Source organism: Toxotes jaculatrix, chromosome 7, assembly GCF_017976425.1.
Source record: "Toxotes jaculatrix isolate fToxJac2 chromosome 7, fToxJac2.pri, whole genome shotgun sequence".
NCBI classification, from domain to species: domain Eukaryota; kingdom Metazoa; phylum Chordata; class Actinopteri; family Toxotidae; genus Toxotes; species Toxotes jaculatrix.
Window position 1 is genome coordinate 12,884,855 of NC_054400.1, and position 24,131 is coordinate 12,908,985.

At 40.1% G+C, this 24,131-nt stretch overlaps 1 protein-coding gene across 1 annotated transcript in view; it reads right to left on the reverse strand.

Annotated features, from left to right (window-relative positions):
- The window catches only part of LOC121184756 (netrin receptor UNC5C-like), a 176,664-nt gene that overhangs the window by 70,991 nt on the left and 81,542 nt on the right, over nt 1-24,131 (reverse strand). Inside the window, exons 2-3 of the mRNA XM_041042606.1 lie at nt 18,494-18,730; nt 5,626-5,769 (exon numbers count right to left, since the gene is read on the reverse strand). Of these exons, the coding sequence (XP_040898540.1) occupies nt 5,626-5,769; nt 18,494-18,730 (381 nt within the window). The remainder of the gene's footprint in view (nt 1-5,625; nt 5,770-18,493; nt 18,731-24,131) is intronic.

Consider the following 24,131-nt stretch of genomic DNA (forward strand, 5'->3'; position numbering starts at 1 on the left):
AAACAACTCGATTTGTTGACATAGTTTTGGCACTCCGGAGCACAGTGCTTCCTCTGGATCATGAATTGTATAATGACTCATTAAAGATGAAAGAAACGGCTCAAGGGCCTGTCTGCTATACAGTATCTAGTAGGTACATAACAAAAAGAGGCATATTTTGGCATGCAACTGAATTACTGTCACTTTTGATAGTCTTACTTTTCATACTAGTAAATGAATTGTCTTTGTTACTTTCATTTAAGTCAGTCCTCAGAGGACAAAGCTGATGATGATATAACTACAAAAAACTATATACAGTAATATGGATTCATACAGATATGGTATTTTTCTCAGACTTTAGAAAGTGACTTAAGTTCTGTGTCACTAAAATCAACACTGTGGCTTACCGCTTTAACACATTAAGAGTACACTGAGGCAGCCTTTGACATCTGGGAAAAAGCTCAGTGGCTTACAGCGATGGTGAGACATCATGACCACATACGCCCCACACATTCACATACATACACACACACACACACACACACAAACATGCACACACTAATTCTATGGGTTCTCACTGTAAAAATGTTTATTCAGTGTTTGTGACCATCATGACGTCTCTCTCAAAGCCAGAAACCAAAATGATGTCATTCAAAGAAAAACACTGATGGTTTTCCACTCAGTGTTTGCAAAAGTGTCAGAGTGAGTGTGGAGAGATAAACAGAGCACTCTTTGTGGTTCTTTTTTGTACTGATTTGCATATTCAATAACAAAACGGCTACTGCGTGCCACTTCATGCCAAAAAAGGTCAAATTTCATTTGGACTGTGGTTGTTGAAGCAATTTGGTTTATGAGCCGCTGAGCAAGTTCTATTCCGAAAAGGTTGGCTAAACCACTGCAGTTGTTTCCAGTTGCTGGGTTATAAATGACACGGTCTAATGTTGTAAGCTACACGCAGGTTTAAGCCTGAATGAGTGCGGAAGAGTTTGGTTTTAATCTGTGCTTGCAATCTAACAGAAGAAATCACTGTTGAACCTTGTTTTCCTTGGAGTAATTCATCCATGATTGAAGGAAAACCTAAATACATGCAGCTGAGACATTTGCATCATAAACAAAACAGAAGAAATTCACTAACAGACATTTTCCAGTTGACACAAGTAGCTGTCTGGGTTGCTGTGCCCCAGAGTGTCTGGACTCCTGATTGCTATGCACACACGTCTCAGTGGACGCTGGCAGAACAAATTGCCATCATCTGAAATTTGTGTGTGTCTGGGTGTTTATGTGTGCTTGTGTGTGCAAGTGTGTGTGTGTGAGAGAGAGAGTGACCTTGACATATTGCTAATCCGCTGAAGGGGAAAGACTTGACCTGATAGCCACAGGGCCAAAGAGCATGACTGACACTGCATGCCCATTTGTGTGTATGTACGTGTCTGTATTTCGCTTACCCCTGTGTACGTGCCTGCAATGCTGTGCATTACTGAGTGTGTGAATGTGTGTCTGTGTTTCTCACCTGCTGTATATAAACTTGAATTAAGCTGCCTGCACCATCCATAACTCAGCTAAAGTGCCCTACTCCAAAACACCAACAAACCACGCCGAGATTTAATATCTCAGATTGTGTGTTTGACACTTTTACAGCCATGACACTGATTACCATTATCCAGCTACAAACCGATATTTAGTTACTGCCTTGAAGTGTTAATTCTACAGTTATTAAAACAGCCTGAAGATGCTGGAGAATGAGAAAGACAGAGGCAAACAACAGAGCATGAGAGACAGAATGAAACAATAAGCACATGATGAGCAAAGCGAGAAAAAAAACTAAAAGAGGAGGCTACAATGGGAGGGAAAATAAGAAAATGAGTGGGAAGAGGAGATGGGTATGCGGGAGAGAAATGCTGAATTGCTACTGCACGGTGCGGTAGAAAAGACACTTCGCTCAGCAAGCTCTAGCTGCCAGGAAGCATTTTAATCACAACAGTAGATCCAAATACGAGTCGAAAGCAGGGTAGGTCAGGAGGTTGGGTCGATTTGAAGTAAAAGGTTATCGCAAGAGGGGGCTGAGTGTAATCAGATCTGGTTAAGGGAAAAATCACTGTTATAACAGAAAGAGAGAACGTGAAGGACGGAGGGACAGACAAAGTCAGGAAAGCACACACTATAGAGAAAAAAAGAAAAAAGGGAGAGAGCTAAAGAGAAAGAGAGAGTTAAATAAAAGATGGGCTGGATTTCTATCATCTTTCTCCTCCCTGATATCTACTGGCCCTTCAAGCCTTCTTAGAGGCATCCTCCATCACCATCCTCCTACCTAACCTCCAGTAGAGGTCTTACGTGTGTGTGAAATACTATATACTGGGTATGTGAAATACGTGAAAAAAAGGTATCCTATTTTTGCTTTTCATACACCGTAGAACAGTGCAAAATATGAAAATAAGACCAGACATAGAATTATTGTAGCTTCTCAGTGATGCAAAGTTTGTTTTTATAAACAGTGGTAGCACAAAAGCTGGTATTGCATGACAATATTGGTGTAAAGGATACTGTAAGTCATTGAATGATGCAGTCATACAGATTGTCCCGCCCCATCTCTCTCTCTCACCCACACACACACACACACACACACACACACACACACACACACACACACACACACACACACACACACACACACACACACACACACACACACACACACACACACGCATATGCATCTATACGCTCAGACATACCTTCATATGTCACCTACCACGTTGAAAAGGTACACCACTGAACAATGTGGCCTTCTGTGCTATTGGTGTCTACATTCACGTGTTTGCCTCTGAGAATCTCAGAAGGCTGTATACACTACACTTGCCTGCATCTGTCTCTCAGCATGTATCAGCCTGAACGTTAGCCAAAAACAGCACATTACCCAGCTTTCATTGCACCCCGAGGAGGGCCCATTCCATTTGAGAATGCTATTAGCGGAGCTTAGAAGGATATTTCTGACTGTGTCACTCTCTCTTTGCTGACAGACAGAAAAACATCCTCAAATAGCAAAGCAAAGCAGAGAGCAGAGATGCTCTATTCTAAATTCAAATGGTCTTTAAAGCTCACAAGCCAAATGAATCCAGAAATACATTGCTGTGATCATAGACTGTACAGTATAATGTGTAAGCTTAAATCAGCTATTTTCCTATAAATGCTAAAACTTGCTACAGGTTCAATTTACATGTGATATAGTATAGTGTATATAGTATATAAGCCTGCTATGATAAACTAAATTTAAAAATGCAGGTGTGTGTATGTCTAAGTAAGTAAATAAATAAACTAAGCAACCAAGCCTGTCAAAGCACAACATATTTACAGCCAAATAAAATAACCTGAAGTGAAAAACAGGGGTCAAAATGATAGATTTCCTTCTGCACCACAAATAAGACCAATCTGGGAAAACAAGTTTTCCAGGGTGTGTGTCTGTTAGAGTGATATTGTCTGTTAAAGTAGTATATGAGGATGTGCCCAGTTTGCAGTGTGTGTCTGCTGAATGGACTCTATCAAAGCCCCCAGTTGTCCTCTTAAGAGTTCACTCAAGCAGAGCCACGCTGTCGGTATAAACCAGGTAAACTGGAGAGGTGGGGTCCAGTTTGTTATTGGTATTTCTTTTCTGCTTGACCTTTCTATAACCTTAGCACTCAGAAGAGTCCCAGTTGTCTTATATAGATGAATTGACCAGAGCAATGATGCTTGGAAAACTACTGTTGTGGGTTCAATTCTCAAACCAGTGAAAGGAGCTTTGAAGGAACAATCCATTCTGTTATATGAGGCTTATGTTGAAAGAACAAACAAGGCTTTTTATCAAACATCTCAACTCCCTTGCTGCACGGTCACTGCAGAGCTGTCAAGTGAACGTCTTTCACAGCAGGATCCAACCTTTCCTTCCCCCTGGACTGTCGTTGGAGTCTAACAATCTTAAAATGATTTCCCCATGTGATCACTGCTAGAGTGATATTGAGTCTGGTTGGGTTTAGTCTGGCCTGTGTGACCTTATAGTCAGACTCCCAGTTGTCTTATTAAATTCTTCACCAGACCATAACAGGAAGCTACTGATGGTAGACTAAAATTACAGAGCTAAGTTTCTGCTTGGAAAAGTTCCCCACCATGTATCATTCAGTGTAAAACATACATTGATTGAAACAGCATTGATTTTCCTGTGATTCTTAGGCGTTTATGGATAAACTTTATACGTTACGACAATAATTATTCCATTACACACCATAAGAAAGTTGTAACCTTTCATTCATTTAAAAAAATGATGTTTTGATGCCATTTTGCAGGGAGTTGCTGCGCATTTCCAGCTTCTCAGCAACTTGACTCCTCAACTCCCTTTACTGTGTCCTGCTGTTACGCTGAAAACTACTTGTGCCATATGCAGCATGAAATCAGATCATAGTTGCACATGGCATAATGGGAAAAGGCTGATTACTGACTGATGTCTTTATTAAAACAATGTGAGTCTGAATAGCTGTGCCATAAACAGATACACCAACTGCTCTTCAGTTGCATTTCTGACAAAGTATCTGATAAAGAAGTGTTTGCTGCTGTAATAACTGTGTTTTATTGTACTTCATTATTTTACTGAAAACTACTCGGTATAGATTTACTTTCAGCAGACTTTTAATGTCAGTGTGTGTATGTGGAGTAAGCATTATAGTGTATGTACAACTGATTAAATATGTACGTCTGCTGTACATACACACCTCTGTAGTTGTGTTCCTGTGATTGAGTGTTTTAATAATGCGCACACCAAAGGCCAGTGATGAAGCTTCTACGTGCATTCGATAAGCCCTTCATCATTTTTCCCTGTCAGCCTTTCCCCTGGATTCCACCGGGTGCAGGTCTATGACGTTGCCTCTGTGACGCGGTTTTGTTCTGTCATCCGCATTGGCTTCATATCCCACTGGGAGCATTTCAGAAGTGAAGCGTTTGTCTGTCTGACTTTGTTGACTTACTGATTTGGTCATTTTTCCTTGATTTTTGTGCTTCTATCATGGGACCATGGTGAAAATCCTCTGACTGTTTGACTTCTGGCCTTGTGCCAGTGGTTATGATATCGATGTGCTGATGTGACCTGGAGTCTGCAAAGGGTATTTTATTCTGAAATTTGATCAGATGCTCAATGGCATTCCTGTGTCTGATTTCCTGTTCAGCTTGATCTGCCCTGTGCACGCTGACACGGCTTCAGTCAAAAAGCAGACTAGGTGAGTATTTTCGCTGGAGCTGAGCAGAGAGTCGCTTCTAGGATGTTTTCCAAATGCATCGTGATGCACCTGGTGGAATGACAAGCCTTGTCGAAAGTGGCCACGATCAGCTCCGGGGGCAGCCGTCTTGTTCCAGCTGTGAAACAGCCAGGGGTTCCCCAGCCTCTAAAGTCCGGAGCCAGTGGAGTGGAAGTGATAACTGTATCTGTGCTTGTATGACTGTGTGAATTTCATTTGGGAGTTACAAAGACTGAATTTATATTTATATATGATGTTGCCTTTCATCACGTATCAGTGTGAAGCACCCACCCAGTACTCACCCATACTCTTACACAGTATGCGTACTTATGTATAAACACTGTTTTCTAACCTTTACACTCTGTATACGTGCTTGAAGTAGTTTACTCACATGCAATGCGGACATGTGCCTTGCGACTTTTGGTGGTTCCAGCAGAGCTCCACGCCACACACTGACACCAGTAATCTTCAGGACCGAACAGCTCTTCGACTTGCTGTCGTGTTATTTCTATACTGGCTTCTCTTACCACCAGACCTGCAGAGGAAAGGAAAAGCACCATTGCATCATTTCCAAAATCAGCTGAGATTTGAATTCAAACCAAACTAGAATTGCCGCCTTGTGGTTGATTGCCTCCTCCAACCAGTGAAGTTGTAGTTCACAACCATGTCCGTCCGTCCAGATAATATATGTAGTGAAGACTTTGAGGGAATTAATAAAAGGTATTAAGTGCATTTTATCACAATTAATATATGAAAAACGTGTTTTGTAAGGTCACAGTGACCTTGACCTTTGATCTTTGACCACTTCATCAGTTTATCCCTGAGCCATGCTGTCGCTGGCATAGAGGCATAGAACGCTCTTGCAAACGGTAAGTGAGCAACAAATTCCATTTTTTTTTCAGTGAGCCACTAAAAAAGTAAATGCTAAAGTCTATTTAAGCTTCTGCTGTTGTGATATGGCTTTTATGTTAGCTTATGAAGCAAAAGTCAAATCGGTGCACAGTAAATATCTTAGCAAGTAAATAGAGGCAGGGGATAATCATACAATATCTGCTGCTGTTTACAAACCCAGGTCACTTTACTGAGTAGATTCACTCCGGATTTAATGTAAACTTTGCATTCCTACCACTTATCTTGCTCTCTGATTCCCTCTTTTCTCTGGTGTTTTGAAAGAAGCTCCACGTGAAGAATAAGTGTGAGGTTTAAATATCTGCACCCTACTGATAGGTCTGCAAGGGAGCACAGATAGGAGGACTGCAGAGGAAAAAAGGAGATGAGGAGCAAGAGATTAACTCAGGATAAAAATATAGATGACATAGGAGAGGGACACATAGAACAAGAGACATTGGAAAAATTGTAGAAATGTGTGACAAAGGAAAGGAATCATGAAGAAAAATAAGTAGGAGGAGGGAGCAAAAGGGGACTGATGAACAAAAAAGGTTAAGCTCTCTGACTAGAAAGTAAGAGGAGGGGGGAATGAGAGAAACAGTACACTAGTAGAAGTAATGGAGTGCAACATGATGGAGGCACAGTAAGAGGAAGAGAGAGAATGGCAGAATAACAGGTGGGGGAGAGCAATAAAATGTGTAAGAGAAAGGGAAAAGAAAAGAAGATAAAAATGGGTTTTAGGTAAAAGTAGTGGGGACTGGGGAGTAGACAGGCAAAATGCTATGAGAAAAAATCCTGGCAGTTTATTTCAGGTTCAGCAGCGTTACAAAGACCCAAGAAACATTCTCTACGGGGCTCCACAAATCTGACTTGGGCCTATTACTTAAGAAGACTCTCAGTAAGTTCTTGCCACTAAAGAAATTGAGAGACAGTTATAGTAAGCAAGCCAGCACAGGGGAAAAGGAGACAGAGGGGAAGGGGAAAAAAAAGTAAAATCCAGGATTGTGGACGGACTAAAGGCCATTAATGGCTGGCAAGAGAATTAAAGAGAAACTCATGAGGGCAAAGAGTAAGAAAGGCAACAAAAGCTTTCATAGAAGCTAGCTAGGACGTGGCTTTTGAATTGGAAAAAATAAAGACTGATAAGAAGGGACATTAAGATGGAAGAGATGGAAAGTAAAGGGGGGACTTAGGATATAGCAATTCAAATAGTACTGTTGGCACAGAGGGCAAAGAGTAAAGTAAGGCAGAAAGTAAAAAGCATGTGGAAGCTACTGCTGGCACAACAAGGGATAACAGCCAGTGAAGGGGAGAAAGGTATAGGGGCAAAGAGCAAAAACGGAATAAAAAGTGTGAATACCTGCGCTCAAGCAAACTAACAAACAAGGGAGATTGTTATAGTTCCACAGCTTAAATGAAAAACCAAGGGAAACAGCAAGAGAGGCAGAGGCTGAGAAAATGGCAGCTAAAGAGGCAATTATAACCAGCAAGCAACCCAGGACTAAAGCAGAGACAACTAGTAGGCAGGCAGTTGCAATGAGCAAAAAACACAGTGTGAGGACAAAAAGGGCAAAAGAGATAGGGAGGAGGTGGAGACCAGTGTGCATGCTACTGCCGAAGTAATGAGGAAAGTAAGGCAATTAAAGAGAGTGGTTCAAATGAGGCAGACAGCTAGTTATGGCAAATGGACTCAAACAAATGCAAAGAAAGCATATGGGATGGTACACAAATGGGGCCATGGGATTTGGGGACACAGAAAGGGGTAGGGAGCAAGCTTGTGCCGGAAACAAATAAATGGAAAACATCTGCACTCTTAAAGCTTTAGCATCACTGCCTACATGGCTTATTAAGCCAAAGATCAAAAACTATTAGCAGTAAAATATTGTTAAATCAGTGGAGCGGTTCAAGTTTTAGCCGACAGCTACACTGCATACTTTCTGTTGGAAATAAACAGAGACATGTAAGCAGCAAAGCAAAAGCATTTGCAGAAAGCATAGAATTAATTAACACTCAAAATCAAATGTACACACGCGAGTTTTACTTGGTGAGGTGATTCACTTTTTGTCAAGGTGAATAAAGTCAGTATGACATTGTACTTTAAAGAGAAACCCGGAGTCAGTGCCAGAACCTGGATCACATACACAGCCATGAGAAAAGAGACAGAAAGAGGGGGGAAAAAACAAAACAACAACACATACACAGTGAAAGACAAAGGGCACTGGGGAGAGCCAAGTTGGTTTCAGAGTGGGTAAAATCAGTGGTTGTAATGATGAAATGTGTTCAACTTCTCAGTGAGGCTGAAGTTAAAAAGATATACCAATGTGACACTACAGGCTCAGTTTGGATGGAGGGTCAAAATGGAAAGATGAAGAGGAGTTTTCCTCATTTTCTTCTGAAAGAGAAAGGATCACTGTGAAAGAAGTGTGGGGTGGTGAAATAGAACTAAAGCTGAAACTGAAATAACAATAATAAGCATAATAATAATAATTAGTTCCAATGCTCCGATCAAAAAACCAAAGCAAACGCAGGACACCAATTACATTTTGGGATAAAATGGAATATTAACTGTTACTGATGCAGCATAAACTTATCTGCCTTTGTGGAGATAGACCATTAATGTGTTCGCGTTCACAGCTTTTCAAGCGTTTCGCTGCCTTTACATGAAAATGGCTGTAATCTGATGCTAGACAGGTCGCTCCTATATTTAAATACAACGTGTCATCCTACAGTTTCATCTGTGTGTCATCTGGGGACTAAAAGTACATGTGAAAATTCACAACAGACAGATAAGTATGCCAAAGTTTTGACACCACAAATCACAGCAGATCACACATTTACACCTATCTACATCCTGTACGAATACAGGTTCTTCTGATTTCCCCTAGTGTCATGTCAATACAGAAAACATGTCAAAAAAAAAGTGGGAATAGACAGAGAGAAGATAAAAGACAGATGTCACTGGATCTGGAGGCGTGCTGTTGAAACTGGTAAAGCACCAGTAGTTTCCTTTGTCTGCTTATGCAAAGCTCACTCTTAAATGAAATGTTACTGGGCAGAAGGGGGCTGAATTACATGAGACATTAGACAGTCCCACATCACTTGGTGTCTTATTTTGTTTAGATACAGTGCTCAGAGCATTCACGTCGTTCTGTTATGGGAAGATGAGCACGGACTTTGGGTCTCAATAGTTTGACAGTACTTCCTATCAACAAAACCACTACTGTCAGCCGGGGGAGGTGAGGGGAAAGAGGTAGATGAAAAATGGAAGACAAGTATCAAGACGTGGAAGTGGATACTGTCATGAACATTTCTATCAATCATAAAACTGTGCACAACCCTCAGATATTTCTTTTATTCCTTGAGTGTCATTTCTTATAACAAAGTTTACTTGTCAGCTGGGGAGTGAATGTACAATATTGGGTGGATGCGCTTTGTGAGGTCCAGACTTTATTTGACAAATGGTATCTGGGAGTAAACATACACAAAAAGAGCAGAGGTTGCAGAGGAGAGAACAAATCATTTTTTGGGAACATACTGTATATATAGCCATTTGTCGTGCTGCACATTCCCCACTAACATTGTACCTCTTATTCAAAGTGATGAAGATGTAATTGTTAAAGCATGGTTCAGAAAACTTGCATGTTTCTATTTGGAGGCAAATTTACACCAGAACGTATCCATGATATCTGCGATAGAAAGGTCTGGATAGTAACTTCACATTTATTGATTTTTTTTCACATTCATTGTGACTTAGGTAAAATCTGACACCTCCTATTATTTGGTAAAACTTCACTGCCAGCAGAGATGCCACATCTGTGAATCTCCATAATAAACCTACTTGGTAAACTGTTATCACACTTAAAAGGGACTCGTGGCTAATACAGAACAAATAAGGAAACACTAAATTTTGCTTTAAATGCACTGTGAATAAGTTTGACAAATTTTGTTTACAAAGACCATAACTTTCTCACTAAAAGCTAAAATTAAAGTGATGTTTCATCAAAAGCTTACCGACAGGGGTTTTTCATGTCATTTCATCAAATCTGGAGAAATGTTGGAGAGAAACAGATGATGATAAGCAGCTTTTTCACAGTCGTGATGCGGAAAGCGGAAAAGCATGCTTTCTATAAATGGATTTACACCAGTTTAACAAAAAGCAGACAAATGCTGAGTCAATTACTTAATCTACTCAATGTCAACAAAATGTATGGGTTTGTTATAATTAATCGGATTTGTTCTTAATTAGAACCATGTACAAACATACTGTATCTTTGTGCTGTTACACAGGACATTGAGGCAATTAATTTAAATCTCAGCCATTTGATTCAAAGTTTTTTCTTTTTAATTTGAGGTTTTAAAAATGAAGATGTGACCTACATGCAATTGTTCAACTTCAACAAACAGACCCAGACATTGCAGTGGGAAGAAATACTCTGGTGGCCATGCCATTAGAAGCCAAAGAATGTGTTTCCCTATTTCCCTAACTGTTAACCCACTCAGTCTGCTGGTCCATTTTCTGTCTCTTTTTCATATATATTTTTTTCCCATTTCCCTCGTCTCTCTATTTTCCACTGCGCTTTGATGGAAATGCACTGACAAAAAATATGATAAAAACAAGTCAAAAACAGTTATGGTGCAGACAAAAGTGTAAAGTCTTGATTTCTTTGAATCAAATGAACCAGAGATGGACGGAGAAAAAAAGCTAGAGAGAATTTACATTTGGAAGAAAGCCAGCAAGTCCAGGGACAGACATGAAAACAGAGCCTAGGGTTTTGAGGCTAAATACTTTAGAAAACGAAAGAGAACAAGGGAAAAGCACTCTAAAGCTTTGTGGTGTTTAGATGTGATCAGTGACAGGTCAAACAGACAGGCCTTTAGGGAAAAGAAACGAAGGATACAGAAAAAGTCAACACTGGGTATTATTATTTCATCAGTGTCACAGAGGGAGAGAGGCTGACAAAAGACAAAGACATGAGGTCAGAATAAATACATCCAGGGTTTGGAAACAATAATGCAAACAGCCGTGCAACAAATACTACATCGGTGAAGAGCATAATGCTCAGTCTTTGTTTAATCTGCTTCAGATCCATTGAATTAACATTACATGACTGCCTTCTCTCCTGTATGTAAATGAGTTAGATACGTTAAAAGGCACGAATTTGAGTCTCCGTTTTTGCAAACATTTGCCCTGCTGAAGTGTTCGTGAGCAAATCACTGAACCAGCTCCAGAGGTGTTGTTCAGTAACTGACCCTGCACAATGACCTCCCTGTGGAGGAGCTGCAACAGAAAACGCAATTCCCCTGCAGAGATTAATTCAGGCTTTGTAGCTTCACAACAAACCTTCTGTGGTCACTTTTTATAATTTTACCTTAGTCACAACCTTTGAAATCTGTGAATGTGATGAATGCCAAATAAATGGCTTAAATGAAGCTAATGGCCAAATATATTTCACCTAGAAGCAGAAATAAGAGAAAATGCAGGGCAAATTAGCACTACTTAACATTGTTGAGAACTAGACAGCTTTGTGCAATGCATTTAGACATCTGTCTGAAGCAGATGTAAGCTATAGTCAAAGTCTATCTTTGTGAAACCGGCACCTCAAATTATTCCTGCGGAAAACCTCTTGGAGATTTTGCTCTGAGGTTTTAAGATATAACTCTCCACCACCATCATCAAAACACTCTACTACTGTCTACTATTAAAATGTCATACACAGTATGTAGACTATTATGCAAAATATATCACAGTTTGCAAGCACAATAGTGATCGAATGTAACAATAATGGCTGCCATTAATATGCAAAACCACAATCACACAATATCAATCAATGAGACGGTTGAGTCACAAACTTAGAAAAGCATTTCCCAGCCTGTGCTCAAGATCTGAGGACAAAGCATGTTACATTACCTGAAAGTCCTCTATTATTTGATTACATTAATATTATAATAAAAGAGAGTAAAAGATTGAGGCAGAAGGAAAGACGACATGAGAGGCACTGTGAGAAAGTGCGACAGCAAAGGTTGACTGAGTTCTTTGCCTACAGAGGGAAATCATCCAGGACACTGACAGAACAAAGTCACGGGTCTGTGACAAATTCAACACTCACAACGCACACCGTAGACTGTGTGTGTGTACATGTGCATATGTGTGTACATTCTCCTAATGGCTTCCACTCTGGCATTGATTGATCATCACAGTCCCTCCTGGTTCACGTCTGAATACATCTTGAATGTGTGTCTTTGTGTGTGTGCACGTGAATACATGGGAATGTCATTGAGCGTGCACATTTGTGTCCTCCAGTAGCTCTGAAGAGGCACTGAACCAGGACATTCCAGGACACATGAGAAAGTCTACAGGGAACTGCAACCTAACTCAAACAATTTCCCACAAACACGAACATGGACATGCCAAACAAACATTAAAATAAGCAGGACTGTATTTTCAGAGACACAGACAATTTCACAGAAAATAAAGCATTATTTTTCACAATCCCAGACAGCACAAACACATACAATCAGCTAGTAAACACAGCTGTATATACAAATTGATACAGACACAAATACGCAGCTGTCTTACATATCAGGAGTCACTGACACAGAAGATAATTGACCTCTTTCATAAATCTTGACAGTTCTTAATAATTGAAATCACAGCATAGGAAAGGGAGAGAGAGATAGAAAGAGACAAAGAAAGGACCTAAAGAAAAGGAGGTAGATGAAAATGGGAGTGAAGCCTGAAGGAGGGAGAGGAGGAGAGAGGAGAAGGGAAACATTAGGAGGACGAGAAAGAGGGAGAGATGTAGGAAAAGACGAGAAAAAAATCAATAGGAGTGAGATGGCAGCAAAGGAGGGAAAGAGGTCACAAATCACCCAAGCCAATACTGTGTGTGCCAATAATGTATGTGTGTGTGTGTGTGTGTGTGTGTGTGTGTGTGCGTGCATGTGGAGATGTGAAGTCACAGGTCAGTGCTAGCAGACTAATAACCATTCACACTTTGGCTAATGGAGACAAAGTAAGTAACCTAGTACACAATATGTCATTAGCACACTTCAAGGCTAATGGAGATATACTGAGGTCGTATGCGCGTTGCTTAAGCAAACACTGGAAATGCCCTTCACAATAAGATATGCAATCTAGACAAATTATGCTGGTTTTCACCTTAAGTCACATTAATTCAGATGGAGATGTATTAAGCATGTTTTAGCAAATGTCATTGCTTGTAATGCTGCTATATTTAAGGGCCTGTTCAGAGGCTTTTTGGTTTTAAGAACTTTAATAAATAATCCTTTCCTGCTTCAGCTGAGACGTACACTTAGGGGCTAGCTGGTGTGGAGACCCAGCAGCAGGTCGAGTTAGCTCTGTTTGTCAAGGATACTGTGACAGCCAGCGGAGCTGCTTAGGGAATCAAGCCTGTTCCCTCCGGTTGGAAGCTGACCTCAGTGACCCCTAGGCCATCCTTCTGTCCCCCACCCCCAACTCCGACACCCCCAATCCTTGCCTGTGACCTTCACCTGGCTTTCCCAGCCTCCAGATGAGGCTCCATGTGGGCACAGTCTAAGTAATTTATTGAGCTGTCATGAAGTTCACATACATATATATATTTTACTGAAAAACAAGCTGTTCACAACACCTTTTTGTTGGTGTCACTTTTTATGTAAAATTAAAAAAAAAAAAAATAAATCTGAAACTGTGGGGGGGGGGGGGGGGGGGATAAATATATATATATATATATATATATATATATATATATATATATATATATACAATTTGATTTTTAATCATGTGTCTGAATTCAAATTCTCATAGCACAACACAACGGAACATGCCTTGTACTCTAGTTTTCCTACACCCTACATGCACCGTGGGAAAGGTTCATCACTTCATTGTCATTACCGTATATTAATGTTCCTTTGGTTCTTTCTCTGCAGTTTGTAATAATTCTCCATACAGTTTTATAAACAAGGATTGGACTCAAGGCAGCAACTTGGTGCCTTGTTCTTCACAGAAACTATCAGACTCAAAATTACAAGCAAAATAGAATTTTTTTTTTGTGGCAGGGATTTTGAGCTGTCGTAGCAGGCAAAGCAGAGGTGGAACAAATAACATTAATGATCGCTAGTTTCTGTAAGTGTCTCATTCATCGTGCCTAGTGAGTCAGCAAGCACAATCCTGGGAGACAGGAAACACAAAAAAAAATGGAGCCATTGTTAATGTTATTAATTACACCTGTGCATTTTCTGCTTGTCAAAATGCCATGAACAAAGTCTGTTGTGATACCTTGTGAAAACTTCCAGTCATACTATGCTCCATCACAGTTTTTAGAGGATACTGTAATGTTTCATGACGGCACTGTGATGTATTAGCTATGCATGATGGTGCACTATGAAGGCTTATGTGATGCATTATAGATAGTGAGATAGAAGTTTCACTGAAAGTTCTAGTGTTAATTTTGAGTATCACAATATAAAAAAACATTGAGGATCCTTGTCCTTGTTTTGCCTTTCCTCCACATTGCTCCTTCCATTCCACCTTCTTTAATTCATCCTCGCTATCATCTACTAACTCGGTCTATTTTGTTTTCTTTGCTTTTCCATCCTGCGACAAGAAACATTCTGTTTGACAAGAACAACCATAGAAATGTATTTTGGTGCACGGCATCACACACAAAGGTGTTTGGCACAAACTTTCAAGCCTGTTTCATTTATGTTCTAACTTTTGTTTGTACATTTTAACTTTTGTTTTATTTTATCTTGATCCCAAAGATCAAAGGAACACCGTGTTTCAGAACTTAAGCTGACTTCCCTTTTCGTGGCAAAAAATAATAATAAAAGGATGAGAAACACAGGGAGAAAGAGGGAGTTGGAGCGAGCGAGACAGTGAAAGAAAACAGCACAGCAGGATTCATATCATCTTTCTCCTCGGTGTGACTCCCCGATATCGGCTGGCCTTTCCAGCCCTCTCAAAGGTACCCTCCATCAGCATCTCTCCATCATCCCCTACCTCTCTCCCCTGCTTTCTCAAGCTCAGGTTTTATCTGCCTTTGCTCTCTCCGATTTCAGTCAGTGGAAATTAGAGTAAAGCACAAAACAGCATGGAACATGGAGAGAAAGCAAGAGAAAAGAAAGGGAAAAAGAGAGGACTGGACAGAGAGGGAGAGAGTGAGTGAGAAGACAGAGATAATAAAAGCAGTATGGGGGCCATAGCTTCTAGCTGTGTCTGTGAAACAGCAGGAAAGAAAGAGAAGAAAACAGCTTACAGAGTTTAGGTTTTCACACAAATAAACAGATAAACAGCACACACACACTGTGCTTTCACCAGCCGCAGACCCTACAGTAGCTTTCTAAGTGATTCACTCACATTGTGTTACTGAATATATATCTAGTATTCATTCTCTTTATCACATCATTGTGTTTCATTCAAAGGTGACCTAAATGCTCTGCATGAGCGCAACAAGGAGGCCAGTTTGATTTCTTGTTGTCTTGTTCTTTTGACTGACTGACAGAATTCCAGTTTAGCTCACAGAAAAACACATATATCAAAACAGTATGGTTGCAACAATCTTTGTTCATTAAGAATTCTAGTAAAGAGAGATTTTCCTGAAAAATGTTCCAGACATCTCCAAACTTCAACAAGTCTTGATTTTGCCTAATGCACTCAGTTTAGTTATTTATTCATTATGTATTTATGTGTATATCTGTATGGATTATGGTGTGCTTGACAGATTAAGTGTCCTCAAGCAGTACAAAATAGCAAGCAGTCAATCATCAATTTTTTATTAAAGTGACATTATGATGGCTTTGTACAAGATAAATTAAGTGTAAATTAAAGCATATCTTGAGTAGTTCAATTTAAAAACCAAATTCGTGTTTTAACTGGGGCTGAGGGTGATTTCAACAAGCCGAAACACTCAGAAAGATAAAAATGAACTAATAAAATTAAGTTTTGTAGCAAATGAGATCTCACTGGTTAATGTGGCTGCAAGACTTCCACAGAAACTAATGTCATAATAAATTGGACTTGATGTGATGAAAATACACAGATTTTTATATGGCGGACAGCGTGATCCTGATCCTTGAAAGACCTCATGGTGTCCATCCACTCTCAGAGTCCAAATCCACGTGTCGTTAATTGAGCAGAATTTCTTCTCAATAAGACACTGTCTGGAGTCCAGCAGCTAGTAAATGAATGGCTGATGGGAGACTAATAAACGACTAGCAGCTGCACATTATGTCAGTAATGAACACCGAAACAGGAGGAAAAAGAGAGTGAAGCAAAAAAAAAAGAGAGAGAGAGAGAGAGAGAGAGAGAGAAAGAGAGAGAGAGAGAGAGAGAGAGAGAAGAAAGACAATGGATGCTTATTGTAGATACACATATGTCAGCCTAACCTGGGAAATCTTAGATTAAGACCAAGTAAAATGTCTGGGGTATGTTTATATTATATTAAATGATTTTGTATGAAACAAGCTACTGTGGCATGTAAATATCTTTTAGAAAATTCCAAAAGGCTGGAAAAGGAAGACATGTACAAATAATAGGAGAGAGCAAGGCTGAGAGACCAACACATGAATGAACAATATATGATTGCATGTTACCTTCCCAGCTTCCTCATATTCAATTACTGGTGACCATGACGTACAATTGTGCACTGGTGTTTGTACTTTCTGGGATACATGACCAAGAAGATACTCAAAAATTTGATTTTTTTTTTCTTCTTTTATCCTTGTGTCTGCTAATAGTACTGCAGTGTAAATACAAAGCCTTTATTTTTCTGAAATGCAAAGCCTCCTCAAGGCATATAAAGTTTTTAGGAGACAAAGGACTGGTACCGGGATAGGAGATGACTCAAAAACACAAAAAAAAGAGCAAAGATAGGGAGCAAAGATTAAATATTCAGAAAGCCATGGAGAGATAAAAAAGGGATAAAACTGTTCAAAGGAAACATGTTCGAGAAACCACAAACAAGTCATGCAGAGTTGCAGACAATGAACTACGGATAAAAAGTGTATATTCTGATATGAAGAGAAATCTGCAATGGGCAAGTCGATGTGTCAAGCTGTGTTGAGACAGAAACAAAAGTTCTGCTTCCTCACAATTGTTTGCAATATATACGCTGTCAAGTATCAAAGGGCGAGGAGATTAAATATGTACTGTTTTGCTCACCTGCCTCAAGAGAAAACCTTGGCTATTCAGCCACCAAGATGATTTGTGCTACTGTAGCCCACCGTGTTTTTCATTCAGCAGGTTCTATACATCACGAGTTTTCAAACTGTTTTCAGCCTGTGTTTAATCACTCGCTCTGGGGACCCAGGCTCATTAACAAGCAGGTGGAGACCCATAAGCTGAGCTCATGTCAACCTTAAGTCTAAGAAACCAGGTTGTGTACGTCTTTGTCTTCCTGCCAAAGCAACAGCATGATTCATCATTACCTAGCTAGCAGAGTAATACCATGTGCTGTCAAGTGACAAGTGTGGAACTTTGGCTGCAATCCAGTACATCACTGTGGATCCTATTAAACTGTCCTGTGAACATTGCAGTAGAGCACTGGTAATGGGACAGCTGTGTACACACGTCGGATATGTGACCTAGCTTTCCGCACAAATAACTAAACATCTGAATAATAGGTTTAACCTGTTTGCTTACTGTGCACCAGTGAGACAATGGGGGTAAAATGTTGGCCACATTTCCTTGATTGTGAAAATTTTGGATCACGAACAGCAAAACAACATCAGGGTCAGGCACATAAAAAATATGGGGGCAAGAAGGTCAACTTATAAGTATAAAAAAGGACTTGGTTTGAATTTATACTTGCGCATGTTTGATATGTAGAAATATCTTTTAAACATTCTGCTCATTGGGACACATTTATGTAAACAGTGTGGGATATATCATCTGTTTGTTGCATTAAATGCATGTATATTGTGATTTGTTTTCACCTACTCCACCTATTTGATTATTACTTTTTGTCGCATGTGTCAGTGTTGGATATTTACCAGCAAAGTGCCAACATCAGTCATGCATTCATTACGTTCTCAGTCAAAAAGCAGTTATTTTACTCAGTTGAGCTGTGTTTAAGAAAATAGATCTCCAGTGTGTGAACTGCCATGCAACTGCACTTAACACATCACTGGCATTTTTTCTTTTTTCTTTTTTGTTTTTTTTACCAGCAGTGTTTTCTGTCAAAAGTGTCTCGAGTTAAACAAAAAATGTTTGACAGTCCCTGTATTGAACACCCCCTCTGTGTGTCAGTTTTCATGTTTCATAATTTCTTTTTCCAACCGTTTTTCATTATTATGATCTGATTCGCCCACTTTCTACTGCTCTTCAAATAAAGCTGTGTGTTAGATCTGTGTGTGTATTTGGCTTCACTCACCTGAGTTTTCGTCCACCCTCTCCTCCACAGTGTGGTCCTTCTGATGGACCCACTCGCTGTTACACTTGAAGTAAATCTGCGTGGCGGGCGTTGCTTTGCAGTAGAGATTAACAGGCTTATTCTTGACAATGTAGCCTTCCTCAGGTTCGAACAGGAAGTGAGGTAAGGGCTCTGGCGGGTCGGAGGGGAAGGTCTCCGGGAGCTCACTCAGACTCAAGAAGTCATCATCATCTCTCACTGCGGGAGAAAGAAAAGGAAAAGGTTAAAAATCATGATAGTCACTGCTATTCAGTAGAGAATATTTCTCACTGTTTCCAGCTCGATCAGTCTTTGTTTTATCGACTCGCTTTGAGGGCTAACAGGGTACAGAGTTGGTTCAGGGAGAATATGCTGCATTCTTTCAATCATTCATTCTCATTTTATGATTCACACCACTGAGCAGCAACACTCTCCCCTGAATTGAGTGTGTACTAGACATTGCCGTTTTCATCTGATCACTAATAATTGCCGTGTCACAAGCCAATGACCTGGACAGAGAACAATTTTCTTCCACTGAGCCATAAAATGCACCTTTAATCATCCATTTGCGAAAACCTGGCTATCAGTCATTAAAAAAGAAAGCACAATATCTTGCTTTTAAGGTATGCACTTCATGTTGTACAGGTTTATGAGAAGATGAAATAAATACTACACAGTGGATGAAAATGAAGACAAATTGATAGAGAGGAAGCAAAAGAGAAGAGGAGACATGGGGTCACAGTGCCTGATTGCCTCAATATCAAAGATCTAACTCTGGGATGAAATTTTGGTCTGCTGTTTGAGCAGTTCCATGGTCCAATCTTCCCAATGGCTGCTTTCAAAAGACCTATTGTAAAATGTTGTAGGTTTATTTTAATGTTACTGGAGTCGTATTTTAAATGTTGTGGCTAAAACTGTAGCCTTGCCTGAGACTGCTGTGATAGGAAACTTCCCTTAAGAACAGTCACCATATTGTCAGCATTATCCAGCTATCTACGGTACCGTACTGGTCTTTTTACCTTTTTACTTCCTGTTTATGTTAGCACTGCAGAAAGATTGAGGCGGTCTTGTTTGAATAATAATATGTGAAATGTCCGTGGACAAAACCCGACCAGGGATTCTGTGTTTTCATTTGTCATGGCTGGTCAATTGATTCTTATGTTGTGTAAAAGTCGAAGGGTCCAGGCCATGTAGAAGTGCTGATTTAAACATGTAGAGTGAATGACACAATGTAAATTCATAAAAATGCACAGTGTCTTTGCAGCTTTAATCACCAACAAAACAAAAATTCTCATACCTATCCACCACACCTATGCAGCATAGCTACTTAAAACACATATTTGGCTCATGCAAGTTTAAACCTTTAAAGACAGCCTGGAAATCCCAAAAGATATCCAATGGGATTTAAAGTAAATATACACAGCTGTGCGTGAATCTAGGCAAATGCAAGGATGGCACAACAGCGCCTGCATACTGTATACTAAATAATTTCAGTCAACCCACTGGAAGCCTAATTCAATTAATAAATAAATGATTTGTAATCTGTAATCCACTTAAACAATTACGCTTTTGACACAAGCTATTTTCTCTCCCCCTTACAAAGCCCTGGAAATATGATCCAAATATGCATTATCACTATAAATTAGTAATACAGTTAAAGGCTCTTCCTCTATTCTAATCAAATCTTAATCTCAAACTTTTTAGGCAGCATTTGTCACAGATAATGCTGGTGAGGACAGCGGGAAACAAAATGGGCAGGGGAAGTGCTGACAGACTGACAGACTGGAGGAAAAAACTGAACAGACAGAGTGGCCAACCCCGAGGGCATCGGCAACTTCATCCTCCTCCATCCTGCTCTCTCTCCTCCATTGTCTTTTTAGTCTGTCCAAACTCCACGCCCACATGTGGCCTCAATCAAAGGGAGACCAAGACTGTTTTGTCACCAGGTTGCCAAGGTCACCAAAACATGGGAGGATTACAAGAGCAGGTGGGACGAAGAGGAAGAGGCCTTTCTTTCTCTCCCATAAACACACACGCAAATGTATTAAAAGTTCACACACACACACAAGAATGCACATTTTCTTCTAACTCGTAATTTCCCTCCACTCCATCATCATTCAGTTTCATTATAATGCTCCTTTTCTCTGTGTGTGTGTATGTGTGTATGTGCTCCTGTGTATGATTGCCTCACCTGCAGAGATATGAGTCATGGGAAAATTTTAAAACAGAGAACCTTTTTTGACACACAGCTTTAAGGTTCAACCTCTTTTTTTTTTTCAACCCTAATGTGCCATGGCTACAGTCACACATGGCCACTCTTACAAAAACAAACACACAATACACACACAAAAAAAAACAACAAAACTACATTTAATGGTGCATTTATATGCCTGTGCACACGTATACACAATCTTCCATTCCATTGTCCTAACTGTGTGTGTAGTTGCAGTCCTTATCTTGGAGAATGGCAGTGTGCTGTGGGCTAGGAGCTAAAAGCAGCTTAGGTAAAACAACAAGACACAAATAGGGGAAAAATGAGTAGGCAGCGTCGCCACTTTGATGTCACAAAGCTGACATTTTCTCTCATAGTTCTGTAATTAGTTCTCTGAGAGTATGAAAATTGGTAGACATTTTCAGTGCATAATTTCATTATCTGTGGGAAATTTCCTCCCACTCTTGGTTATTTATCCAGTGTCATGTTCACCCATTTCTCTGTCAGTCTCATTTCTCACTTGCTGCACTGCCTCCTCTTTCACTTTTGCACATTTCTTGTTACTTCAGGTTTCTCTACCACTTCTGCTTTACACCCCTCCACCCCTCCCGCTTTTCACTTTGCCCCAACACCCATTCTCACCCTCATCTGTCATTCAGAGCTCGGGGGGTTCATTGCTCTGGAGCGACAGCTATAAATTATTGATTGGCACAAGAAACATGATAGCCAGAGAAAAGGGTGGGTGGAATGGAGAAAAGGGGGGGATGGAGAGAAATGTTCCCATGAATAAAAGCTTTGTTTCAAAAATGCCTACTGTTTCCTCTCTCTTCTACACAATCCTTGCTTCTCTGGTCCTCTCTCTCTCACCACCTCATACTTTTCCTCTTCCCATCTGTTTCCTCTTTCCTTCCTCTTCCTCAACCTTCTCCTTTCCGCTTGATTCTGATCCTCTTTACCCCCACTTCTCTCTCCTGATCTCCTGACACAGTGAATTACTGAGCCTAACAGCCCAGCTCATAAACGTCTTGCCTGAATGCTGTCATCAATAATGGATGGCTGTAGCAGAACAATGTCCAGGTTCGATTTACGGCATGTAGTAAATATGTACCAGGGGCAAAAACCACATTTATTCCCCCACTCACGCCTGTAGGCTTGCCTGCTTCAGAAAGCCTACAAACCAAACCAATAAATATCTGTAAATGTGTTGAGAATGATGTCACCACAAGTGGCCAATCATATTGGAGTGTCACTGACCATGTGAAATGATCTATCATATGGATAGAGAGATTGATGGATCAATGGCAGAGAGAAAGAAAGAGAGAGGGAAAGACTGAGGGAGGCAAAACTAATGAAATGGGATTCTATTATTAACATTAGTGGACATAGTATGACATGACCCATATACTACACCATAAATACTGCAATACTTTTGCTATAAAAATAACATAGACTACTCATAGGTGTAGATTTGGACATGGATGATAGCAAAATGAACATCAGTGCATTGCCGAATGTCATTCTAACTCCTTATACTGTTATCAGTAAGGCCACACAGAGTTGCCAGGTTTGTGTGTGTTCAGTAAAAATAACTTCGATGCAGCATGAGTCAAAAAGCAGGAGCGGGGGGATAATTAACACTTAATTCAGACTTACTTACAAATAAGAATTTATCATTTATCTATCTATTGTGCCAAGTGGCCCTTGAAGCCACTCAACAACAGTACTGATAGCTAACACTGGAACATCTTTTCAAACATCCTTAGTGCTTTCAAGGGTCTGAGACTGGGGAATTCAGAGTTATGCAACCATGTCTGCCATCTAAAGCAAGTCAATCTGAGCCATATAGGGTCAAAATGCCTCATGGGGTAAGAGTGTGTATTTGTGTCTGTGTGCAAGTGTGTGTGTTAGGGTCTTGTGTTCTCTGCAAGTGGTCTGTGATGTGTATCAGTGCAGTAGCCGTGGAAATCATGAGATCATACTTCTTAATGTCTTATCTGTTAGTTAGAATCAGCAGCAGCTGCAAAAACATATGCTTGGTGAGAAACAGACACACACTCACTCTCACACACACACACACATCATAAATAGACATACAAACACACTTTCAAAACGGTACCCCTTTACGACAACCACATCAACAACAACACACACACAAGGACTACCAAGCAAACAAAGCTGGAACGATCCCTATCTATCTCAGACACTTTTGCTGCCAAATAAGACAAGTCACACATAGACACTAACAGACAAGGCGCAAAAACATTTGTGCACACTAGAAGAAAAACACATGGCCTCACATATTTCTCCGTCTTCTTGCAATCTCTCTTCCCGTCTGAGCCTCTCTCCCTGTTTCACATACACACACGCATTGTTTCTGGAACACAGGAAAATACAAATACCCCTTCTTGGCACTTATATTACCCAGAGCTCCTGCCCACAGAAATCTTGTCTACAATCATCCCACAAAACACATACAGATACACACACACCTTTACTCTTTATTATATTACATTCAACTGAAAAAGACCTATTTGAATCTTGAAGGCTTAGGGAGGTAATTCAGGGAGTTTAGGGAGATGAAGAGAGAGGTGGAAACTGAGAGAATGTGAGGGATGATGGGAAAGCAGAGAGCTAGTGTATCATTGCTCTGGAATTAGATATATGATGCCGCCCATTTCCCAAACACACCAACACACACATAGGCAAACACACACAAATGTGCAGGCACTCAAAACCACGCAAACAGGAGGCACAAAAGCATGCAAGCAAACCCACAAGAGCATATTTTCATTCGAGCATACACACACACACACACGCACGCACACACGCGCACATTTAAGTAGACACTCTTGCATTCAGCACACATAGAATACTAGGAGAAAACATTACTAGCATAAACACATACATACACAGAGATAAAAAATGGAATAATCTTATCAGCTATTCATCTAAAGAGCAGCACTTCAGTGTTTCTCTCACTCCATGAATACAATGAACTGCCTGCTCTCTCAGTCTCTCTCCTCCTCTCTCCTCTCAATCTCTTTTATAATTTGACATTTTTATAAACTGACATTACTGCTTTGAGTAAATAACAAATGGATTTTATTATTCCGTCTTTTAAAACCCATTGTTTTTTCCTAACCTCCCATTGGGGATTCAGTGCTCAACTTTCTCAAGTGTTTACTCATCCACTATTTAATTATTCATGCTTTGAAACAATAGCTATACATGTGGGTAAGATTTACTTTACCCAGTTTTGCCTGAAGACATACCTGTAATCCATGGTCAGTGAGCAGTTTCAGTCCAGCTTCATTTATAAAAGAATTTAGCATATTATTTTTTGCAAAACTTTGTTTTAGTAAAAACAAACTTTCAGGCCTTTATTCATAATTCTGTGAGCAATGTAAG